Source organism: Alligator sinensis, unplaced genomic scaffold (assembly GCF_000455745.1).
Source record: "Alligator sinensis unplaced genomic scaffold, ASM45574v1 scaffold1588_1, whole genome shotgun sequence".
Classification (NCBI taxonomy): Eukaryota; Metazoa; Chordata; order Crocodylia; family Alligatoridae; genus Alligator; species Alligator sinensis.
Window position 1 is genome coordinate 304,642 of NW_005843091.1, and position 26,337 is coordinate 330,978.

At 41.2% G+C, this 26,337-nt stretch overlaps 1 protein-coding gene across 1 annotated transcript in view; it reads left to right on the forward strand.

The window, feature by feature from the left end:
- Positions 1-899: 899 nt before the first annotated feature.
- ABCB1 (ATP binding cassette subfamily B member 1) overlaps positions 900-26,337 on the forward strand; it is a 69,541-nt gene continuing 44,103 nt past the window's right edge. Inside the window, 7 exon segments of the mRNA XM_025193704.1 lie at positions 900-914; positions 8,537-8,728; positions 9,765-9,936; positions 16,737-16,861; positions 19,246-19,417; positions 24,700-24,813; positions 25,118-25,228. Of these exon segments, the coding sequence (XP_025049489.1) occupies positions 907-914; positions 8,537-8,728; positions 9,765-9,936; positions 16,737-16,861; positions 19,246-19,417; positions 24,700-24,813; positions 25,118-25,228 (894 nt within the window). The 5' untranslated portion in view covers positions 900-906.

Sequence of the window (26,337 nt, forward strand, 5' to 3'; positions counted from 1 at the left end):
AAGAAGAGGGATGGGATTAAGTCATGGCGATGTCTATGAATCATCATGAGTTAAACCTCGGAGCTGCAATTCTGTCTGTACCCGTAGTGAATTTATTCCCTAATTTATCTTGCTGTAACCTGTTCATGTATCCAAACCCTGGCACTGTATTGTAAGCTCTCTTTCATTAGGATATGATGGCCCCTGGTATAAAACTTGGGGTTCTTTTTCCCTCATGGAATTGTATAAAGTGTTTACAGGGAACATGCATCCAATACATTTATATGATCATGTGTAAAGTGCTAAGACAAAGAGCTTGTCTGCACATGAAAATTTAAAGTTACATTCTACCTTATTGTTAAGTGACTAGCTAGTCTTCATTAACTAGAATGGGTCTAGCCACCACCACCACTGTCACTGTCCTCAGATAGATTTCTGGAGTCTTTATGCAGTATTTGGGCCTCTATTTATAAAATGTTTTGCTTCATTTCTGAATGAAAGGAGCCATGTAAGTATATTTAATTATTGTTAAAAATAATGTGCATTCTTCACATGACGAGCAATATTTTGATCTAAATTAAACTGTAGTTCTTGGGTAACTAAAAACAGAATTTAGTATTATATTTTTACTACCACTGTTATACTATAGATAAAATCCTGAATGTTTAACCTACCACCATAAACTTAAAAAATGTTGTATACCTTTGACTCTCATTGAAGTCAATTGGAGCCTATGATATTTAAAATCTGTCAGGGTATGCTGAGCACCTTGGGGAATTAGCAGTTTACTGAATGAAGTTATTAAAATGTGCTTTATTGAAATAATTTAATTGGGGGTTTTTCCCTTCTGTATTTCTTTCAGGGAATTTTTCTTTGGGAAATATTTCTGCATGGAATTACTCTAGATATGAGAACCTGGAGGAAGACATGACTAGGTATTAAGCTTTTTTAGTTATCCATAACTGCTTTTCTTTTAAACTGTGGAAACAGGATGTTCAAGCCTGTTCAATTAAAAATAATTGCGTTTAAAACAATGAAATAAACATTTAGCTAGGACCTAAATGGATGTCAGTCAAAATTCTACACATCGTGAGAGGGCTGTGCACTTTGTTCATTTGTCAGGCTGCACTCATTGCACACTGCTGGGGACAAGTCTTCCATTTCTCTATTCTTCCCTGAGCAAAGTCTGAGAATACTACCCTCCTATTCTCTTCTGTTGCATGGAGTCCCTGCAGCTCACTACCAACTTCCCTAATAGCTAGGACTCTTTTTGCATACCCATACCAGGTTGTATGCACCTCTGTTCTCCGCTTCCTCACCATGCTGGTGTCCCCCATTCTCTCCCCACAACAAAGGACCATCTGTGTCTGCAATAACATCTTTATCCAAAATGTTATTATTTCCTTTCTTTCTTCTTATTGCCTTTCTTTTTATTGCCTGTCTTTGTAAATGTACCATTGAAATGGTCAGAAATTAAATGAGGGGGATTTTTATACTGTAAAGTGTCAATGGCTATTATCCACTAGCTCCTTAAGTTCAATAGTGAAAAATGTCAGTAATAGTTACACTTGTTCTGGAAGGGCATGAGATATCACTGGACATCTTGTCCATCAAGACTAATTTATGTCAATCTCCACTTTACTCCCTTCCCATCAGGCTCCCTATCCCTCCTTTAGTTGGTCCTTCCCAGTTATGGCCCTAGCCCTGCTAGCATCCTTTCCTTTACCTCTGATCATTTCTTCCAATACAAGCACAGGTGGTATGTACTTTAATTTTGTATTTCCTGGTTTTCAGCGATTTAGCTTTGGATTATTTTATTTGTCCCCATCCACATCACCTTTTCATAGAATGAAATCAGGTTGGTCTACCATGACTTGCTTTTGACAAATCCTGTTAACTATTCCTGACCATTGTGTTATACTTCAGGTGTTTAGAAATAGATTCCTAGATGACATTTTCCATGTTTTTATGGGTATCAAAGTCAGATTGATTGGTCTGTAATTCCCTTGATCCTTCTTCCCTTTCTTAATGATGGGCACAACATTTACCCTTTTCCAGTCATCCAGGACCTCACCTGACCTCAAACAGAATAGTGAATGGCTCCACAATTACCTCACTCATTTCCTTGAGTACTCTACAATAGATCTTATCCAGCACTGCTGGCTTGAAAACATCTAGCTTTTCCAAGTAATCTCTTATTTATTTTTTCCCATCCTCTAAGCTGCTCATTTCCCCTCCCACCCTAGTTGCCACTTGTGTTTGCCATCTGTAACAGCCTGCAGGTTGGAACAGGATATTTAGGGGAATGATTTTGGAGGATGACACCAGGAAGCTCCATTACTTGAGGAAGTGTGCAACAGCTCTGAACAGACAATGCACCTCCCCTAAACTTGCTTCCGAGGTATCCAGCCCACTGGTTCTCTGCATTTGATAAACTCTGCTTTTAGGAAGTTTGGTGTCTTTATTCTACTGCTCTCCTTTATTCCTTTCCTGAGGATCCTCTGCCATTTCATCATCACTACCACCCAACCTGCCTCTACTCAATCAATTCCTCCCTGTTTGTGAACAGTAAATGGAGAAAAGCTTCCTCCTGATTGATTTTTTTTTACCATTTTTAACAAACAGCACACTCCAAGAACTTGCTGGACTGTAAAAAGTCTGCCATAAGCACCAAACCCTGCAATCTAGATCATCTGAAAAAATTCTTGTCCACCTCCTTCTCCGGGCTTGGTGGTCTATAACAGGCACCCACTATAAACTCACCATTACCGTTTTCCCCTTGCACCTTGGTAGCAGCCATTTGTAATATATGCTTTGCTCAAACTCCCTTGCCATTACGTCAGTTATGCATTTTTATGGCCTTAGACTTGCCTGTAAGGGCACAATAGGACACATTCTCCCTTCCTAATGACACTACCAGCAAAAGTCTCCAGTTCAAATGCAGCAGACACACAAATATATACCGTAAAACAAATGCATGCACAAACCATCTTCAAGAACAGAGGTAAGAAATCTTTTTCTCCAAATGTTTTTATTTTCTTCTCTCCGTCTATTTTTCACTGTTTTTCTTCTTCTTTCTACTGCTCTTCACAATTTTTCCAGCTTCATTTTCTCCCCTTTCAAATTCTCCCCCTCCCCCCCCTTTTCTTTTTTCTTTCAAAACCTTTTTTTTTCCTCGTTTCTTTTCTAGGTGCCACCCATAACTCCCCACCTGGAGATTTTGTTCTGTGTACAGTGTTGACATATCTCTTCAGTATAGACTTTGATCTTTTCACAGGCATCGCCCATGTCATTACATCTTTCAGAGATTATATTTAAATGGACAACCACCAGTAGTAATAGTAGGCATGTCTGGACTTGTCCCCAAATGGCAACTTACTGTCAGAAATGTTATAAATGATATCCCTGTTAAGTACTAAATGCACTCCCTTTATAAGTTCTCCTTATTTTATATAGACAGTGCTTGCAGGAAAATATTTTTTATTAAAGGGATGCAAGAGAGGATTTAATTTCCTTATGTATGTAGGTAGGAACTTTAGTCTGTGCATTTGTTAGTTTTCAAAGGAGACCCTGTTTTGAGCCCTTGTTGCTGCTGACAACACCTGACAGTACAAATAATAAATGGTAATAAAAAATAATTTGCAGGAGCAGAAATATTAATTAACAACAACATTAAATGAATGACTGCATAATCATGCATACTGTTTGTTTGTCAAATAAATGAGGTATGCCTAATATTCAGCTATTTTTCAAAGCATTTATTCTTGAATAGTTTAGTTGCAGGCAAATAGTTAACTTTCACCACTGATTTTTAAAATATATTTTTGTTCAGTGAGGAATTTGACAGTTAAAATTTACTCCATTATGTTTTGTCATGTTTTGTCATAAAAACAAATTGTGGTTATTGGAAATCCCTTATGGTCAAGGATGATCACTCCCCACAGGTCAAGTAAAGGGTAGTAAATGAGTCCATTGATTACTAAGGTCAATCCTAGAACCACAGGTGGTTAAAGGGAGGGTTGGGGCCACAGACTTCTCAGTCTTGTTTCCTTCCGTTCCTGCTATTGTTCTGCCTCCAGGGGAGAGCATTTTCCTCAAAGAAAGATGTAATTCTCTCAAGGTGTTGCCATATAGCTTTATCCTGGGTTAGTCTTTCCCAATTTGTGATGCGAGTTTCTTAATGTTCACTTTGAGGGTGTCCTTGAAGTGTTTCTTGTGGACCCTGTGTGTCCTTTGTCCTTGGCTGAGTTGGGAGTATAGCAGTTGTTTTGGTAAATGTACATGAGGCATGCGCACACAATGCCCAGTCCACTACAGCTAATGTTGAATAATCAATGCTTCCATATTGGTGGTGTTCATGTTGGTGAGGACACTGGCATTTGTGCAGTGAACTTCCCCCTTTATACCAAGGATCTTCTGGAGGTAGCGCTGGTGAAGGCATTCCAGATTTTTCAGGTGGTCCCTGTAGGTCACCCAAGCTTCACAGCCATAGAGAAGAATTTGGGTTACCACAGCATTGTATAAAATTGGAGCTCTGTTTGAGTCCTATTGTCATGATTGTTGAACACATGATGATAGTCTCCCAAAGACAGAGCAGGCACATTGGATCCTATATTGAATCTCTTCATCTATGTTGGCCTTCTTTGAGAGATGGCTGCCAAGGAATAAAAAGCGTTGAACATTCTTCAGCTCCTGTCCATCAATAAGGCTCCCCTTTCCCAGGAGAGTTGATTGGCCTGGAGCAGGCTGGTGAAGCACCTTTGGTTTTTCCCCAGTTAAGGGTCAGTCCCAGGCACTGGTATGCTTGAGAGAAGCAGTTAAGGGCTATTTGTAGGTCCTCAGGATGTGCAGCAACAGCACAATTATTGGCATACTGAAGTTCCACCATCAAGACCAATGTAACTTTGGTTTTGGTATGGAGACAGGAGAGATTTAAGATTCCCATCTATCCTGTACTCGATGCCAATGCCATGTGGCAGACAGTCATGAATGAGTGTATTGATGACTGCAAGAAAGATGGAAAACAGAATTGTTGTGATCAAACCCTGCATGATGCCACTTTGAATGGCAAAGGGCTCCATAACTGAGTCATTACATAGGATGAAGGCAGTCATATGGTCATGAAGGAATCTTAGAAAGGTGACAAATTTCCCTGAGCAGCCAAACTTCGATAAGATCTTCAATAGAGTCTTATGGTTCACAAGAGTCGAAGGCTTTGGTTCAATTGATAAAGGCCACATAGTTCCCAGTGTTGTTCTCAGAAGTTTTCCTGGAACTACTGGGCTACAAAAATTTTTGTCCAGGGTCTCTCTTGATGTTCTGAAGCCACAGAGACTCGGGAAGGATTTTCTCAGCAAGAGGAAGCAGTTTGTTCAACAGAAATCAAGTAAGGATCTTCCCAGAGATGGAGAGGACGGCAGTACCTCAATAGTTTTCTGAGTCAGCCTGATCTCCCTGCTTAAAAATGGTGACAATACTGGCATTCCTTAGGTTAGTGGGAATTTCCTCAGTGTTCCAGATTTTAAGAAACTGTGTGGGGTGCTTGTTGGTCAGTTTCCTCACCAACTTTGAAGATCTCAGCTGGTATGCCATAAGGGCCAGATGCTTTGTTCTTCTTAATCTGTTCCATCACCTTGTGGACAACTTCAGAAGTTGACATACTGGCAAGTGCTTCCCTTATTGGATGCTACAGGATGGACTCAAAGGTTTCATCAGTCACTGACTATTCCTGGTTCAGGAGCTTTAGGTAGTGCTCCTTCCAGTGGTTAGGATGGATTGGTCTTCAGATCTAGGCAGGGTGAGTCTGCAAGAACTTGGTCCGTATGCAGTCTTAATTGCACTAAAGAAGCTCTGTATGGCATAATTGTCAACAAATTGTTGGATTTATTTTGCTTTTTCTTCCCACTATTTGTTTTTCATTTTTTGAATCTTCCTCTGGGTTTCAACTTTAAGTCACTGATAAGTTCCTTGCTTCTGACTGACCTAGGATGGTTTTGCCAGTCTTCCGATTGAGCAGGGCTTTGATCTCAGCATTTTTTTAGTCAAACCAGTCCTGATGGTATTGGGTGATAAAGCCAATTGATTCTGTGTAAATCCCATGGATGGTCTCTTGAGAGAGATGGGCATGCTTCAAAACACAAGTGTCATCATTTTTAATCTTAAAATTTGAGAGTTTGGCAGGCTTTGTGGTGTCTAGGGGGTCTGAAAGCATTTGATATTGTACTGTTTTTGGAGTAATCTGGGTTGCTTTCAATGTTTCAATGCAACCCTCATGGACATGATTGATCTCACTAAATAAAGATCAGTCCAGCAGTCATCAGTTCCTCTCATGACATGTGTGATATGGACATATTTTTTGATCATGTTCTCTTATGACAACATAGTTGAGGAGGTGCCATTATTCTGAGCAGGGGTGTTGCCAGGTTGTTCTGTACCTGTGACATTGTCTGAAAATAGTATTAAGTAATGACAAGGTTGTGTTCTGCACATTTACTGAGTAAAAGGAAGCCACTGAAATTGGCTTTGGCTACTCCTTCCTTGCCAATGGTGCCCCCCCTCCACATGTTAAAAGCCCTGGCCAACTCTCACGTTGAAGTATCCAAGGAGGATGATCTTGTCCTCTTTTGGGATGATAGTCAGGATTTCATCAAGGTCAACATAAAACTGTTCCCTTTGTCCTTCCTTGTCAGTTTTGGGGCATATGTACTAATGATGGTAACAAATGAATTATTAGTCAGTTGGAAGCAGAGTCATGAGGCACCTGTTAATGCCAACAAAGAATTTGGTCATTGGGCTGACAATCTGCTTCTTAATGGCAAAAGCAACACTGTGTATTTGCCAGTCATTTGCAGGTTTCCCTTTTCAGAAAAACATATAGCTACCCCCCTCCTTCCACAGATGGCTTTTGTCTGCATGTCTGGTCTTGCTGAGAGCAGCAATATTGATGTTTTACTGCACGTTCTTGAGTGATAATAGCTGTTCTACATTCAGATCTGTCATTGTTTAGGTCATCTAGTAGGGTTCATATATTCCAAGATGCAAAGGACATTTTTGTGTTTCCACCACAATTTGAGTGATCCTCCTGAAAGCGGCTATCCAGTCTCATAAGGTAAAATGAGACAGACTATGTTTGGGGCACCTTTTCTAGCTCCATTCCCATGCAAGGTGAGCAGAGGGGATCCTAAAATCTGCTGAGTCACAATAACGGCTGCCAAAATACCCTCCTGTCCCACACTAAAGGTTAAGTGACCATTATGCAACTGCTGCCTGTGTGTGGATCCATGACTCAGGACTTCAAGCCACTGTCACAGGCCTATGCAGAGGTTATGGGTACTGGTTATTATAATAAATGTTGGACCAGTGGGAGAAGCCTACATATGACATTTACATAAGGAGACTATTGCACGTTGACAACTGGATGGATTGTGGCAAAGGAGAAACCTGTGTCCAGTGGCAAGGAGATGCAAGACAACTGGCGTTACTCTTCCACTGCATCTTTCATCCACCTTTCCAGTCATTGAGAAATATGCTTTCTGCATCTGTCTGCTCCACTACTGAAGTCTTTATGTTGTGCTGGATTGAACTGCTCTTTCTCCGATACCTCAACTTTGACCTTACCACCATGGGTGACCCTACAAGGATCAGTAGTATATGCAAGCCCCTCCACCTTGTCAAGGTGGCAGTACATGGTGAAGCATAAAACAAATACTGTAGTGCTCAGTGGTGAGTTTTAAAACTAAGTAGCTGTTTTCCCCCAGCTTAGTATTTTATACATTTTCTACATTGCAAATGGTGGGTAAGCTCAACCTTCAGATTAACTTCAGTTAACAGTTTAAGTTGAATGATTACATTTTCAGTTCAAATGTGATTAATTTTATGACTTACAAAGCTTTAAACTCAACTGGGTAGTGTCCTGAAAACAATGGGGGGGGGGGGGGGAAGGGGGAATCATGAGAAGAGTCACTAGTTTCTCATGTAAAACAAGAATCTGATTTATATATTAAAAGTTTTAGCTGTGTCCTAATTTTAAAACAAACTATTTCTAACTTCTCACCAAAGAGTATGCCCACTCTTGTACAATAAGCTAGTAAGTAATGACACTGAAGAAGTAAAAATAATTTATTGCTGCAGTTTCAGTTTTAAAATGGGGCTTCCAAATTCTATATTTGTGCTCTTAAGCTACATAAGCATTTTTGAAAATTACATTCTTGACCTTTCTTCACTACCAGAACTTCCAATAGAAAAATACCAAATAAAACAGGTTTTCTATACATTTCTCTGAGCTCTTTTTAGTATTTAATATTAAAAAAGTACAAATTGAATCCTCATTTATGGAGATCACATGCAAGTGAACAAGATATGCAATCTGAAACATGGTTCTAAAAGGCCAGTCTGAAAAAAATATTCCTATACTGAAGAGAAAAAAAGTGTGGATAATATCCAAATAATATTTCATATTTGTTCAGGTAAAATGCTGAAATGTATGTGTTCCTAGACAATTTATTTGGAGGAAAAAGAATCCAGTTTTAAAGAACCTTGGCAATTTTGTTCCTTTCAGACATGCATACTATTATTCTGGAATAGGAGCTGGTGTTCTCTTTGCTGCCTACATGCAAGTTGCATTTTGGACAATTGCAGCTGGCCGACAAATCAAGAAAATCAGACAGCAATTTTTTCATGCAATAATGCAAGAGGAAATCAGATGGGTTGATGTAAATGATGTGGGGGAACTCAACACACGACTTATAGAGTGAGTATTATTACTGTTTTTTATTCTATTATTAATTTTATTAGTAGTAGTAAGAAAATATCACCTGTAATATAGCCAGAGATGACCTGAGCCGGGTATGAGGCCCAGTCCCTGGATGCAATGAAGCCAGCAGCGGATTCAGGGGGTGGGGTGTCAAATGGCCAGGCCTGAAGCCTGTGGCAGCACAGAGTCACTGCGCTGCTCTGCCTGGTTCTGTGGGGCCCCCCAAAGCACAGGGCCCAGGGTGGTCACCCCAATTCTCCAGCCCCCCCACCCCCAAGATATGGCCCTGGATATAGCCTTCCTGACAGTGTTTCTAATCTCATTAAACAGAGCTCTGTGCTACATTTATATTTCTTTATACTTCATATTAAAAGGTAAAACTTTATAAAAATCTAAAATCTAGTAAAACTGTAAAACTGCTGTATAGTGTCACAGTGAGAGCACATCCCTGGAATTTGGATTCCTCTAGCCTTTCACAAAACAGGGGATATCATAGGTACATCCATACTGGCATGCCTATATCTATATCTATATCTATATAGTATGACTATCTATATAGATAGATATCTATCTCTCTCTCTATATATATATAGTCATAGTCGTACATAATTACATATATTAGCCCTTGCTTTGAAGGCAGATGTTGACAAAGTATAGGAAGATGTGCGGCCAGTATGGGCCTCTATATAGAACTCCATGTTCCACAAAAAAAATCTTCCAACATCTAGATGTCTCAAAGGGTATGCATGCATCTGCATAGATCTATGAATCCTACACAAGTCAAAGTACCTTCAGGACAGAATAAATGGAAAAAAGTTTACTGAATTGTTTTCCCTAGCATCCTTCTACATACATTTCTATTGGAAGAGACATTTTAAATCTCTTAGGTATGGCTTAAACTACATTACAACTGAATGGCTGCAATTACAAATATAGAAAAAATGAACAAAATTGATGTACCATAGCAATGTAAAAGCTTTGTGTTTTCTATATTTCCTTATTTGTTTGGGTGTGGGTTTGTTTTCATTTTTAGTGATGTCTCCAAGATTAATGAAGGAATAGGGGACAAAATTGGAATGCTCTTTCAAGCAGAAGCTACATTTCTCACAGGATTTATAGTTGGTTTTATAAAAGGATGGAAATTAACTCTTGTGATACTGGCAGTCAGCCCTGTCATGGGATTATCAGCTGCTATATGGGCAAAGGTAGGTGAAAACTGAATTCTCGCTGGGATGTAAAATTATACATACAGTGCCCTGTTTCATATAAGTAGGGACCTACTTATATCGCAGTGAGGCTCAACAATTTGTGGGTTGGTCATGGCATAAAGAGCAAATTGTGGCTATTTCCCAGATGTGCTCCACTGACCCTGCCCCCCACAGCACTGATCAGTGAAGGTGCCCCAGCAGGATAGGACGGATGAGGGGGCAGCTGCCATCTCATCTGCTGGCTGCACTTTGTGTGGTCCTGCCCCTCAGTGCTGGTTGGTGGAGAGGCCCTGGCAGAGGGAAGGGGAGGCACAAGAGGGTGGCTGCGATTTCATCTGCTGCCCTTCATGTTGCCCTTGCAGGTAGTACTTTCCCCCACGCCCTCACCTTTGCACAGACTGAGAGCCTGGGCCATGGCAGCAAGAATTATTGGCTCCCACTAGAGAGACCATTTTATTTTTATTGTCAGCAAAATCAACTTAAGAAAACAATATTGGATTTTGCAGTTTCCACAAAATCTGCAAAATCACAAATTGAGTAGACCTATATATTTAACTAAAACATACTGAAATAAATATATAGTAATTTATAAATATAAAATGAACTAAATATACAGCAATAGAGAAATTAATTCCCTAGCCTTTAAAAGTAGTTTTAGGCCTAGTCTACAAGCAGATGTATGTAACCAAATTGGTCTATAATTATACTGGTACAGTTAAAGCAGTACAAGATCTCTGGTGTCAACGTATACTGATCTGAAGCTGCTTATACTAGTATAGCATGTTCTGACAAGGAAAGTGAAGTAAGGTGAGTGCAGGCAAGGTTCTTTGAGTAGATGCGATAGCTTCTCTTAGATCAACTGAGGAGTTGGAAAAAAGTTCTTAGCAAGCTTTCAGGCACAATCACCCTTCTTGAGGCATAGGGAGTCTCTGCTGTTCTGGGACTCCAAGAAATGAGAGAAGCTAAACGTGTGGCAGGATGTCAGAGAGACTGGAAATAGGTACAAGTTAGAAAGACAAAAGGTGAAGCAGGGAAGGGAAGAAGGAAAAAAAACAGTGGGGAAAAAAGGTCAAAAGTGAGTAAGGGAGACACTACAGTGGTAGTAATTCAAGATAGAAGAGGCCATCTATGAAAAAGGAAATAGCTGAAAATTAGGAAGACAAAAGACAGAAGTAAGGTAGGGAAGAAAAGGCAGGAGAAAAGAAAAATGTAAGAGGTCAGGTCTGGCAGGTAACTGGTGAATCAGATGTCAGGCAGGTTGTAATGTGTCATAAATCCAATGTCTATATTGAGTCTGTGATTTTTTGTATCCAGTAAGTTTATAAAGTGAAGTTTGTAGTCTTGTCTACGAAAGGTGTTTTGTAAGTTCCCTTTGAGGATTAGAACTGAGATTGGAGAGGGAGTGATTATCTTGTGAGAAGTGTGCCCCCACAGGCAGTTGGGTATTCTTGTCTTTGATGGATATTCAGTGTGCATTCATTCTGGTGCATAGTTGTTTCATAGTTGTTAGGGTTGGATCCTCAATAGATTGAGTCTGATCCCCTGCCTTGGGCAGGAAAGGGCAGGTCATATGACCGCAGCCAGGTGTTGTCCAGTCTCCTCTTAAAGACTCCCAAGGTATGAGAGTGCACCACCTCCCTTGAAAGCCCTTTCCAGATTCTAGCAACCCTTACTGTAAAGAAGTTCTTCCTGATGTCCAACCTAAATTTGCTCTGTCTGTTTGTGGCCATTATTCCTTGTTATTCCAAGGGGTGCCCTGGTAAACAGATCATCTCCTAGTTCTTGCTGCCCCACCTCCCCTGAATTTTTAAATGACCACAGGATCCCCTCTCAGCCTTCTCTCTTGGAGACTGGAAGGATACAGGTCCCTCAGTCTCTCCTCATAGGGCCTTACCTGCAGGCCCCTAACCGTATGAGTGGCCCTTCCTCTGGAGGCTCAAGGTTATCCACATCACTCTTGAAGCGCAGTGCCCAAAACTGGATGCAGTACTCCAACTGCAGCACAACCAATGCCACATTGAGGCAAAGTATTCGCCTGCCTGGACATGTTCATGATGCACCTGCTAATGCATGATGAAGTGCAGTTAGCTGTACTGATTACTTTGTCACCTTAATGGCTCTTATTCATCTTGGAGTTTTGTTCCAAGCCAATTCATATTCACCTCTGGTGTTTGGTTTCTCTTAAAAATTTTCCATCAGGGCATTTGGTACACTGGATGAGATGAGATGTTACATTTCTGGAGGTGCAGGTGTAAGATCCAGGAATAGTGAGTGTTCTGTTATGGGGTGCAGTTATTATGGAGGTGGTGGAGATGTGTTGGCAGGTTGTGTATTTCTTGTCCTGGCATGGTCTGGATGATCCATTGGGCGTGGTTTGGGTCATAGGGAGTTTGCTTCTGGCAATGATGAGGTTGGCCAAGTTTGGAGCTTGTTTAAAGCCTAGGATGTGTGGTTCTGGAAAGATCTCTTTAAGAACTGGGTCTTCTTCTAGTATGGGTTGCAATTGTTTGAGGATTTTCCATGTAGGTTCCAGGGAAGGGTGATATGGCATAACTAATGGTGTGTGATTTATGGGAATTTTTTTTGTACTGCAGGAAGTTTTCACGTGGTATTCGGGTGGCTCTTTCAGAAGTGCAATCTCTCCCTGGAGAAGTGTCCTTGTTGGTTGAAGGCCCTTTTGAAATTTGTGAGGTGGTGATCACATGTATTCTCCTCTGTGCAAAGGAGGAAACCACAGCAGACCTATCATTTCAAACCATGAAACCCTAAGGGAAGAAATACCAAGTTTCATCAAATCCATCTTAAAACTGCTAGTCACCCAAAAACCAAGTTTCATCCAAGACACAGCAGACTTCCTGCAAAAACTCAAAAACATAGACCACCTTCCCAACAATACCTTCCTAGACACCATGGATGTCACTAGCTTATACACCAACATCCCACACCAGGATGGCATCCAAGCCTGCCTCACATACCTATAAGAATGAGATTACAACACCGAGTACAGACCTCAGGGTATCACTGAACTCTCGTACTCACAAACAATAACCTCAGTTTCAACAACCAACACTTCCTCCAGACCACAGGCACAGCTGCAGGCACCAAAATGGCCCCACAATATGCCAACCTTTTTATGGCCCACCTATAAGAAGATTTGTTCAAGAACTGCACCAAACCTGTACTACACCTGAGATACACAGATAACATCATCATTTGGACTGAAACCCTGCAGTCTGATTGAATTTCTGGTAGAAATCAACAGTCACCACTCTTCCATCAGACTACCGCTTGAATACCCAAACACCAGCATTTCCTTTTTGGACACCATGATAGGGCAGGGGGTGGGGGAGGGATGCAGCAGCGCAGATAAAAGTGCAGAGGTGCCTGGGGAGTCAGATGCCCAGTGTTGCTGCCGTGCAGTGCAGCGGGAGGGGGTGGGGGGGTGTCTGGGAGCCTTAGAAGGCTGTCAGGCGGGTACTTGTGATGTCGCTGCCGTGCACTGCAGCAAGGGGTCGGGACCTTAGAAGCCCATCAGGCAGGTACTTGTGACGCTTGGAGTGGAATTAATTAGGCAGACGCTTATCGGTTGCAAAGCAAGATTGTTTACTCACGCCATCAAGGTGGTGAATAACGGAGGTCAGAGGTACTTGGTTAGTTACAGCTTAAGAGTTCGTAGGTGGATCTGCATAAGTGTTTGGAAATCGTTGGGCCGGCAGTCGTTGATTTACGTCTGAGATTGGGGCAAGGGGGGGGGAACTGACAAGTGATCAAATTGTCAGTTACTCTGACACGTATGTTCAGAGGTTTCCAAGGTGTGTACAGAGGTCTCCCCTTCTTCTTCGTCTTTGCGGAAGTGTATGCGGGTTTTATTTGTATAATAGCCAATTGCTTTTCGCCACGTCATAAATTTAATTAGAATCTCCAATTATATAGTGGTTTTCAGTAGGGTGTTATTTTAGGGCTACTCCCTGTATTACTCTGACCAGTTATAATGATTTATGTAAAGCAAAGAAGGTTAAAGTTTCATTTCATGTAAGTGTCGCAGTTATAAATCTCTTTTTGTTGGCATGCATAGCAAAGAAGGCTGTTACTGGCAAGATTTTCTAAGATAACCCTTAGTTAACCTAGTGAAAAATAAAACTGCTTTAACTGGTATCTCTTGCTTGTGGCATGGGCACTTACTTAATTGGGTTGTGACAACACCAAGAAAGCTGAAATTTACAGTCAAACTCCAATGCCACCAAATTTGCACTGAGGAGAATACTTGTGATAGACCACCTCACAAATCTCAAACAGGCCTTCAGCCAACAAGGACATGCCTCCAGAGACATAGACTGCACCCTTGAAAGAGCCACCTGGATACCACGTGAAAACTTCCTGCAGTACACAAAGTAAATCCCACAAATTGCACACCATTAGTTATGACATATCACCCTTCCCTGGAACCTACATGAAAAATCCTCAAACAATTGCAACCCATACTAGAAGACTACCTAATTCTTAAGGAGATCTTTCCTGCATCACCCATCCTAGCCTTTAAACAAGCATCAAACCTCACCAACCTCATCACTTGAAGCAAGCTCCCTATGACCCAAACCACACCCAGTGGATCCAGACCATGCCAGGACAACAAATACAAAACCTGCCAACACACCTCCACCACCCCTACAATAACTGCACCCCACAACAGAACCATCACCATTCCTGGATCTTACAGCTGCACCTCCAGAAATGTAACGTCTCATTCAGCGCACCAAATCCCTTGACGGAAAGTACGTAGGAAAAACCAAACAACAGCTACGCACCAAAATGAACACACACTGAAAATCTATCAAAGACAAGAATACCTAACTACTTATGGAGGCACACTTCTCATAGGACAATCATGCCCTCTCCAATCTCAGTTCTAATCCTCAAAGGTAATTTACAAAACAACTTTCATAGCTGAGCCTACAAACTTTACTTCATAAGTTTACTAGATACAAATCACAGACTCAATATAGACATTGGATTTATGACACATTACAACCTACCTGACATCTGATTCCCCAGGTACCTGCCAGATTTGACCTCTTACATTTTTCTTTTCTCCTGCCTTTTCTTCCCTACCCTACTTCTGTCTGTTGTCTTCCTAATGTTCAGCTATTTCCTTTTTCACAGGTGGCCTCATCTATCTTGAATTACTCCCTTACTCACTTTTGACCTTTTTTTTTTTTCCACTTTTTTTTTTCCTCCTTCCCTTCCCTGCTTCACCTTTTGTCTTTCTAACTTGTACCTATTTCCAGTCTCACTAACATCCTGCCACATGTTTAGCTTCTCTCATTTCTTGGAGTCCCAGAACAGCAGAGACTCCCTATGCCTCAAGAAGGGTGATTGTGCCTGAAAGCTTGCTAAGAACTTTTTTCCAACTACTCAGTTGGTCTAAGAAAAGATATCACATTTACTCAAAGAACCTTGCTTGCTTAGGTCCTTAGACCAACACAGCTACAACCAAAAACCCACCAAATATGATGAGTGAAAGCTCAGCAGAAGAGGAAATTGAGCCTTGGGTTTTTAATTCCAGTATAAGGTACCTTTGTATCACCCAAGTGATAGCATCGTCTTAAAAAAAAAAAAAAAGTAAGACACTTGCTTAACTGAAATTATTACAACCGTTAGCAAAGCAAGCAGACTTCAATTGAAAATTGACTTCACACGCAGAATTGTTTTTGCTTTTGGCTGGGATTGTCAAGGAGACTTAATTCAACAACCTTTGAAATTTAAGTGGTTTTGTACTTTTGAAAATTCCAGCCTTATATAGTATTATTTCCTCTATTTTTCTCCAAAATATTTGTAGGACTCTACTGTGGCTTTGTATGCCAACTGCAATCTATACGTGCAAGATGCTACATTCCAGTTATGCTCAGCTACATATGGCCCTTATCTCTTGTAGCCAACCAGAATAAATTAGAATAACCCCAGGCTGCTCTGACTTGCCCAGGGATCAGGATTTGACCTGGGAATCAGTTCACAGAGAACCCTCCATACTTATATTTCTACACTAGGTAAAAGCTTAAGAGCAGAGAAAATTCAGCCTCAGGTTTATAACAGATATTTCTTGGTAATAGATGTTATACAACTGATGTCTTCTTAACTTCTTACATTGAATATCTTGCCCTCTTCTGTGGTATTTAAGTGAAAGGGTTTGTATTTGGTAAATGGCAGCATACTGCATATTTTTGCGAGAAGTAAACTAGGATAAAAAGGCATCAAGAAACTGTTTGAGCTCATCCTATTTTCCTTTCAGCAGTAGGGCAGAGGCATGCGGAGCACTTTCAGCACCTCAGGGATGAGGGGTGGGGGGCATGGAATATGCTGACCACTGGAGAGCCAGGGAGGGGGAAATGGAGGCTTAGTCTTACCTGATAAGGCTCTCCTTACTTGGAGGGCAGCTGCTGCAGCACATGCTTGTACTGCTGCTGTTGAGCTCAGCACAGGCACCCTGGGGGCACCTCCTGATGTCCATTCTTTCTCCTCCCTAATGTCTGGGTGCAGGGCTGTGCCTCTAATGCCAAAGCCTCCTATAGAGGATTATTGTCATTCCATCTCCCAGATAACTTGTTGGGTGCAGGGCTGTGCCTGCCCACTTCTTATGGTTGGGCAGGGGCAAGGAAGAACATCATCTGCTGTGGCAGAGACTCCTGGAGGGAGGGGGCCATACTGTCTCCCTTCTAAGTTGGCAGCCAGGGCTGGTGCCCGGCTCACCACCATCCTAGTTACACTGCTGCAGTACAGTTAAAATATTCCCTTTTGTACAGATACTCTCTGCATTTACTGACAAAGAACTAACTGCCTATGCAAAAGCAGGAGCTGTTGCTGAAGAAGTTCTGGCAGCAATTAGGACTGTGATAGCTTTTGGAGGACAGAAAAAAGAAATTGAGAGGTCAGAGAAATATTTTTCTTCTCAGTTAATTTTAGAATATTTGCTTTATGTGTTTTAAATTTTACTTTTCTTTATTGCTAAACCTAAGTTTAAACAATAGACTGGCAAGTTGGGTTCTTCAAGTCATCATTTAATAAACCTAGAGTACCATTGTATCTAGTACATTTCGGGTAGTTAAGTTGACTAATTAGAGTTTTATTCATTCATCAGTTTTATTACATACTGAATAATGATTCTTTATTTTTTCAAATCCTCACAAATAAAGCATGCACATGATCCCTACCCCAAGAGTTTACTGTCTACATTTTAAAAAATAAATCATTAAAAAAAAAAAAAATCACACAGTAAGAGGATATTAGGCAGAAAAGAAGCATGGGGAAAGGAAAGAAAAGATATCATCAATATGATCATATGCTTATTCAGGACTCTTCTCAATTGTTCCATTAAGTTATACAATAAAATGAGTATTATGGAACAGCATGGCTGCAATGTATTTGATCTTTTATCTACCTATAATAATTACCTAGTGTAACCATGAATCCTGACTGGGACTTGCCAGGCTCAAAGTTCAACAACCACTAGGTCATGCAAAGTAATCACAGCCAAGCCCTGAACTGATGTGCTCCCTTATGCTTCAGCTTTCAGTTCCATCGGAGTCTGGCTGGTACAGGGGCTGCCTTGGGACTGTCTGGTTACACGACTCACCTCAGAACCTTTCTTAGTCTTTTGGTATTTATCACCAATATCTTATTAAATAAAGATAAGACCCATAAATTTACAGAGTATATGGCTTGGGGTGGCCCTGAATGTGATAGAGTGCACACTCAGTCACTCTGAGTCACCCACTTGGAAAATTGGTAGGCCTGGGTAACATGTGGAGTGCGCAGTGTAGATAGACATGCCTATCTGTCAGAACTGCATTATAGTGATAGAATGATTGGCCTCTTTAAAAAAGTTTGCAATTTTCCTTCCTTAGTCTGAAGAATGAATGACTCTCAAGAAACCACATGCAGTTTAATGTTGAAAGGAGAGATGAGTAACTCTGAATAAAGCTATAAACTTGCATAGTAGTGAAATATAATTCATGCCCCTTGCCCCTAATCTCAGTGGGTGCATCTACATGTGCAATTAACATATAGCAATAAACTGTAGTGCAGTTTGCACCAGAGTTTTATTTCTCCTGGGCATAGCATTTACATGTGTGCCTGGCACACTGAACCACAGTGGTGCAGCCAAGGTTGGCAGGGTTCTGGGGGTTCAGCTTGCTAGCCTAGGTCTTCTTTGCCCTGGCTCTACATGCAGTGGCAGGGCTGGCTGGGATAAAAATATGCTACATTGCAGGGCTAGCTGGTAGCCCCCACAATGTAGCACCCTTGTGTCCCAAACAGCCCCAGTCACCATCTACACATGCATTTCAGTGCATGCAACTACTCTGCTTTTGGATAGTACTTGTCCCAGACAGTACTATTCTACAGCAGAATTAATTAATTTACTGTACTGCACCCTAATATTGGCACATGTGGACAGTGACACTTTACTGCAGAGCTAGTAAGTCAGCTCCACAGTAAAGTGTGAGTACTGATGACCCTATTTTGTATGTCAGTTAAGTGGGCTGCTTTAGTTTTGCCTACTTTTCATGGACTACCTCCTTCATGAGAAAGTCTGCCATTTTAGCTTCTAAATTCCAGTGGGGTGCAACAGTGCAACATGTTTAAGGGAGGTATTGCTTTCTAAAGTAAATATGCATGCCCTTTATGCCCCACCCAGCTGAGCCAAGAAAATACAATTGAACAATTAAACAAAAGTGTAGTGAGAATATTAACAAGTCTGCTCCTGCAAGGGTAGTTTCATAGATATTAGGGCTGGAAGGGACCTCATGAGATAAAGTCCAGCCCTCCTGCCATACTCAGGAAGTCTGCTGGGGTCAAATGATCCCAGCAAGACAGGCATCCAAATATTTTTTGAATGAGTTCAGAGTAGGTGCTTGAATCACCTTTGGGCATAGTCTGTTCCAGACCCTGAACACACAGACAGTAAAGAAGTTTTTCCTTATGTCCAGTCTAAAATTGGCCTTCTAGAAGTTTGTGGCCGTTAGACCATGTTATCCCTTAGGGAGCCCTGGTGAACAACTTCTTTCCCAGATCCTGGTGCACACACCTTATATACTTACAGTAGTTTAGCTTTTATTTCTTTCATCAGTAGTAACTCCAAAGTTTTTTCAACATTGTTTCAACTCAACGTTTCTTCAATCAGTACCTGATTACTGATTGACAAAAAACATCGTGTACCTGGAAAATTACTGATGTGCAGAACATAAGAAGAAATATAGTATTATGTGTAATGCTTTAAATAAAAAAAACCTAACATGCCTTCTTTTTCTGCAGATATCATAAAAATTTAGAAGATGCAAAACGTATTGGAATTAAGAAGTCTATTACAGCCAGCATTTCTATGGGTATCGCTTTTTTACTGATCTATGCATCATATGCATTAGCTTTCTGGTATGGAACTACCTTGATATTATCTGAAGATTATACTATTGGAAACGTTCTAACAGTAGGTGTACTTCAGTAACTGAATCATTTAATTAGAACCACTAAATAACATTTTGGGAACTTGTTTGGGTTTAAAAGGAATGAATCAAATGCTACACTGAATTACGCCTCATGGAACCCTGTTCAAGTGAATGGTGTTATGTAGGCTTTACATTCATATTGAACATGGCTTGCTGAATTTCATTTTTCATCCATGCCCAGTACAAGTAGAAATTTTTAAATTATCATTAGGTATGTGTCTTGAGATTGGTAGGAATATAAACATCTTTATACCTGTAAGTCATCAGTTTTGGTACAGCAGAGGTCAATAAAGACCAAAAGTTGTTTTCAACTGATGATAATCATAGTCAGTGGAATAAGGGACCCATGCTGTGATAGGGCTTTTATATCCCTGACCTATACAATGCAACTAGAGTAACAAAATACACAACTTAACAACACTCCTGTGTGTTATTTATTATAGATATAGATTTGATATTTAAGGCCTATTATTAATGGGCAGTATTCTTATCACTAAAATCATAATATTAATTGGCATTTAATTGAGGCTTTGTATTGGATTTTAATAGAGGGTATAGTAATCCAGGGAAAGTAAAGCCATCATCTCCCTTCACTGCAAGAATCCATTCTGGAAATATCACCTTGATGTACGGAAGTACAAGGAAAAAAGATCATTCTTCTTTTGAGCAAATGAACAGTGATAATATTAGATGATGAAATATGAAATATTCCAATTCAACCATCCATTAACCAAGTAAAAAAATTAATTATTTCTTCTCTGTCCCATCAGATTGCAGTTCTGGTGTGTGTAATTTTCACTCTAACTCAAGGTCTAAATCAGAAAAAACAAATAAATAAATATCAGTCTGGTAGATGCTCTTTTTCTGCTCTCACATACAGGGGGAAGGCAGATGCTGCCAGACTGAGGAGTGGGAATGGGGAAAAAGTTCTCTCTCTGAAGCAAGCATTATTGAACACAGCAATTTGCAAAGCATACAAAAGGAAACTATCAAAAACTGTTGCCTAAGCTAAGATACAGCCAGTAAAATACAGCATACACAACCTAGTCCAACTTAAAATGTAAACTAGAAAGACAAGAATTAGTTTTACTAATCCTGGGGGAAGAGCTTACAGTCAGGCATTCAGAAAGGCTTGGTTTAGGTATTCCCAGCTTTTACATGTTCTGCTTTATAATGTAAATGTAGCTCTCTGCATCCTTTGGGAAAGCTGCTTGCAACTTCCTTTAACTACACCTTCAGCATGCATGATGATGATTGTCAGGTCTCTGCCAACATTTCCCACTTCTGAGTCTGGTCCTGCAGGTCTTCCCTCTGGGCTCACAGGTGCAGGGCTTGGATCTGCATACAGGCAACTAGCTTGCCTCTCCCCCCACCTCCCCAAACCTTCCCCCAGATATGCTGTGGAATTAATCCCCTCTCTGCCTGGCTGCAGGCAAGCCGCAGAGACTGCAGCCAAACCCCACAAGGGTTCCAGGGGAGAAAGGGGACAGAGGAATAACGGCAGGGTGCTGCACTTGGGCAGTAGTAACCAGCAGCACACTTATAAGATAAGAAACTCCCTTCTTGAGAGCACGGAGGCAGAAAGGGATCTCAGAGTCATCACTGACTCCAAGATGAACATAGGCCGACAATGCGAGGTCACAGTCAGCAGGGCTAACCGGACCTTATCGTGCATCCACAGGTGCATCTCAAGTAGGTCCAAGGAGGTGATCCTCCCCCTCTACGCAACACTGGTCAGGCCACAGCTGGAGTACTGTGTCCAGTTCTGGGCACCCCACTTCAAGAGGGATGTGGACAACATTGAGAGGGTCCAGAGGAGGGCCACCCGCATGATCCGGGGACAGCAGGGCAGACCCTACAATGAGAGGCTACGAGACCTGAACCTGTTCAGCCTCCACAAGAGAAGGCTGAGTGGGGACCTGGTGACCATCTATAAACTCACTAGGGGGGACCAGAAGGGTTTGGGGGAGACCTTGTTTCCACTAGCACCCCCCGGGATAACAAGGAATAACCGCCACAAGTTGTTGGAGAGTAGGTTTAGATTAGACATCCGTAAGAACTACTTCACAGTTAGGGCGGCTAGGATCTGGAACCAACTTCCAAGGGAAGTGGTATTGGCTCCTACCCTGGGGGTCTTTAAGCAGTTTGATGCCTACCTGGCTGGGGTCATTTGAGCCCAGTTTTCTTCCTGCCCAGGCAGGGGGTCGGACCTGAAGATCTACAAGGTCCCTTCCGACCCTACTTCTATGATTCTATGAAGGAATTAATTCTGTCCCTGTCTGGCTGCAGACAAACTGTGGAGGTGTAAAGGGTTGGCAAACCCCATCTGCAGTCCCCAGGGTTTGCCAGCAAGGGGCAGGGGGGGGCAAGGAAGGGACAGAAGGAGTAATTTGCCTCAGGGGCCATGGCAGGCCAGCATTTGGCTACACCCTGCTCCGGCTAGACAGCAAAGGAGAGCAGCCAGCCCAGCTCACTGGAGCAGAGAGCAGAGCTCCACCCAGCCCAGAGAGTATCCTGGGGGACCCCTTAACTTAAACCAGCAAGGGGTCTGGGAAAGACATTGCATAAACCAGTTTGAGCCAAATCAGTTAAGTCTGATACTACGTTCTACCAGGTTTTATCTTAAACTGGTTTTGGCCATTTTCAAACTGGTTTATGCACACTGAAGCTAGGGATGGACATTCAAAAAGCCTGAGCCTGAATTGATTCAATCTTTGCTGGTTAGTCTAACCTGCAAAGCTTGAACCAATTTGGAGGTGGATACACATTCCCTTTCCATTCCAGAAATGCAGGCTCAGACTAGAAGCAGGGGGTGGGAGGGGGGGTGCTAGAGCAGCCCTCCCTTCCAGAGTACTGAGCTGAGGGAAGGCATGGCCAGGCCCCACCAGGATACTGTGATTAGCCCAGCAGGGAATTGATAACAGTGTTTATCACCCCAGAAGATAACAGAGAGACATACCTGTTGATTCTGCCCACCACAGCACAGACCATACCCAGCATATGCTCTGCTAGCCAATACACAGATACCTCTTAGCAAGGCAGGGTCGGGGGGAAGCAATCAGAGCTGCAAGTCTCTGCTAGAGCTGCAGCCAGGGAGCAGAGGGGAGGGGCCAGCCTTGCTGTGGAGCACAGCACCCCACCCAACCCAGAGACCATGCTGGGGGACTCTGATTCAACTTAAGCCAGCAAGGGGTCTGGGACAGACACTGCATAAAACTGGTTTGAGCCATATCAGTTAAGTCTGATACTACATTCAACCAGATTCATCTCAAACCAGTTTTAGCCACCTTCAAACTGGTTTGTGTGTACTGAACATGTGTTCTGTTACAGGTTTAAACCAGTTTCTGATCACTTAAACCAGTTTGTGTGTAATGTCTGTCCCTAGCTGTTATGGGTGTTTTGGAGTTCTATTCAATATCAGTACTGTTAGGTGTGGGAACATGTATATATGATTCACAAGATAAACCTCAGGGATTTCAAATAGGAATCCATTCTGCCAAAAAATATTAGGACTTGCTGTCACTCTAGGTTCTCTGTAAAGGAAGAATTTCTCTATTATTTTTAATAGTCAAGAAATGAGTGAAAGCTAAGACTGAAAGCTGGCATTTTCTGAAGAGTATCTTGAGTCTACTGAGTGGTGTCTTGAGTCTAAAAAGTTTGAGAACCACTGATTTAAAAGGTAGTTGTCAAGTCAAAAGCAGAACAGTATCTTTCATCAGCATTTAGATTCTGTTCCTAGGTTTAGAACGATGTGGTATTTTAATACATAAAGTAAACCTGGTTGGCTCTGTGCTTGCTGGAGTTAGGACAAGCTTGACTTTAACTCTTCTGAAACCCAGCTGTCAGTGACTGGACAAGATATTCTTTTTTTAAAAACAATGACTACATTTTGTATTCATTCTGTGTCAGAAAAGGATACAAAACTAACCCTAGTGAGCAATAGAGATTTTTACTGACGTTTACGGTCCTAATACATCCCCCTCCTACCTCAGAAAGGGAAACTAGAACTCAGGAGATCTTAAAGGAGGGAGGGAATGCTGTCAATTTCCATTGCAACTTTTCTGTCCCCTAATGTTGTCTTGCCTTTTCTTTATGATGTAACTGATACAAGTACTTTCCCCTGTCCTCAAAGTATTTTGGGCTGATGAGTGAACTGTTACAGTAGATTTGGAGGCATTCAGTACAATCATAGTTTTTGACAGAGTCTTGGTCTGCATTTTCAATGCAACTTGTCTTTGCAATCTTTAGAATACCCTAATTCTTCTTAAGAGTCTCCTGTGAAGGATTCACATTAGTCGTAAGTCTTTGAGAAGAGTTTGCCATCTCAGACCTGCAAGCTGTCCCAGCTATCAGCATCATCTTTACAGTACCCTCTTTGCAGTCAATGTGAAGAAGCATGGTTTGCAACAGATATTTACTGAGTCCCTTTTCTCCCTCTTTACCTTTAGCTTAAGTAACTGCTCTTAAATTCATTGATGCTCTGCATCTAGACTCCTTGGACTTGCATAACAAATATGAAGCCTTTTGAGCTAATATTAATTCATATTCATAAATAACTGTTGAAATCTAGCTAAGGTATGGATCAACATACATTCTGACTACTTTAAGAAGAGAGGGGAAGCTGCAGTTCAGGAGAGTACAGTAGCCGTTATGCTGCAACTGTTAGGCAGAAGATAGGGTAGAGTGGAACATGAGTGTCTAGCTGGCTCAAAGAGATACAGGTTTCCCTCACCAACCACAATTTTGAGCATCCACACAATATTCTATGTACCATTTTGGCTACTGAAGTATACAGTTGAGTAACCACGGTTTTCTGTGGCCATGCATCAGCCCACCACCTGCCATTTTCCCCATAAGCCTTTTGGTCTTGCTAACCATGGGAACTTTCAGGAACCTAACCCGAGCAGCTGGCAAGGGAAACCTGTATGAACTTTCATCAACCTACTTTGTAAGATGCTTCTATCAATATGGATTGTTGCCTACGGAAGCTCATGCTTCTCTGAACTGTTTAGTCTCCGAGAAGCCACCTTGCATCTCACTTGACTAAAATGAGTAACCTTATGTCTGAACGATCTTGTTGCAATAAAATGAGCTAAATCATCCTTGTTAAAATGGACCTTAAATAGAGCTACAGAATCAGGTAGACAAAACTGCATAATAGCAGCTTCTCCTTTGACACTGCTGCAGTTGTTGCATCTGTCTTTACCCTTAGAGTTATGACTAGGTGATCTGATAGTTTTTTTTGTTTTATTTTTTCCTTCAGGTCTTTTTTGCAATACTAATCGGAGCTTTTAGTGTTGGACAAACTGCACCAAGCATTGAGGCATTTGCTAATGCTAGAGGAGCTGCCTATGCAATCTTTAATATCATAGACAATGTAAGTATCTTTGATGTGGGTAGCATTTGAAAACATAAGCACCTTGATTTCCAACATCTGTCACCCCGCCAAAAAAAAGAAATCAATGAAAATATTTCCCTTACTAGTGCTTTTACAGATAAGGAAAAAGACAATGACAAGGCACAACAGCTAATACTAGTGACATGGATTAAAAACTTCACTCACCTATGAAATTGTTTTCATCTAAATCAATTTTAAAAGGTTATGTAGTATCTCTAAATAATTATGTTGCACATAACATAATAGAATGTCAACTTATTTTTCTTGGTTATTTTCTGTATAGGAACCACAGATCAACGTTTTTTCAGAAGCAGGCTACAGACCAGACAACATTAAAGGGAATCTGGAATTCCACAATGTTTATTTCAATTATCCATCTAGACCAGATGTTAAGGTACTAGGAGTGAAGTCCATGAGAGTTTCTGTTAAAGATAACTTCATTATTTTACTGAGATAGAAGTCAGTGTAAATGAACTTCTGTTTTTACAAGCATCTGTATTTAGTTCTAGCTGTCAACTCAATATGAAAGTTACAAATTGCCTTACATTCAGTAACATTTTATCATGAGTTAGTTAACTGAAATTAGCTAACTTGAGTTAACACACCTTTTTTTCCCTAGTGAACTCAGTCAAGAGTAGCTTTGTAGCAAAAGCTAAAGGACCACTTGCCCTTGTAAGACCTAAATACTCTGAAATGTTTGCAGTTATATCAAGAAAAAGCAACTTGGTATGAATAGTAATACAGTATGTTTAAAGTGCCCATAGTATAAATCCGTTAATAATGCAATACAAAATATCTTCAGTTGTGAAATACATGGAACTTCCCAAAACAAAGACATTAGATCTAGTTTATCATACATTGAATACATAAAGTTAAAAATACCTTCTATTACTATTTAATTTTATTTAATGCATGGTATTGTAAGAGATCCTGAACTAAACTATCCTTAAATTATTTTTGAGAATCCATTTATTAAGAATGTCATAATGTCAAAGTCTTGTCATATGTAATTGTTTGTTTCTGTACTTTGAAAGAAGATCACTAAGCTATAATGTGAGAACAATTCCCCTTTGATTTAGGTTCTTGGAGAAGGCAAAGGGAGAAAAGTTTCATTTTTAGCCAATTTAATATAAAAACGGGATTGAAAAAAGGGCTGTCAGTTTTTCAAGGGATTGAATTAAATTATCCGATTCCCACTGGGTGCATCTACACATGCCACTAAGGTGACATAATAAACTCTGGTGCAGTTTGCACTGGAGTCAGCTGCTCCCCGCACAGTGTCTACACATGTGCATGGGACCGTAGCAGTTGGAGCCAGGGCAGAGCAGCTCCAGGCTGGCAGGTAGCAGAGAAGATGGCCGGGCCATGAAGATGCTAAAAAGTGCGGGGCTAGGCTGCAGGTAGTCCCCACACTTTAGCACCCTCATAGATTCATAGATGTTAGGGTCGGAAGGGACCTCAATAGATCATCGAGTCCGACCCCCTGCATAGGCAGGAAAGAGT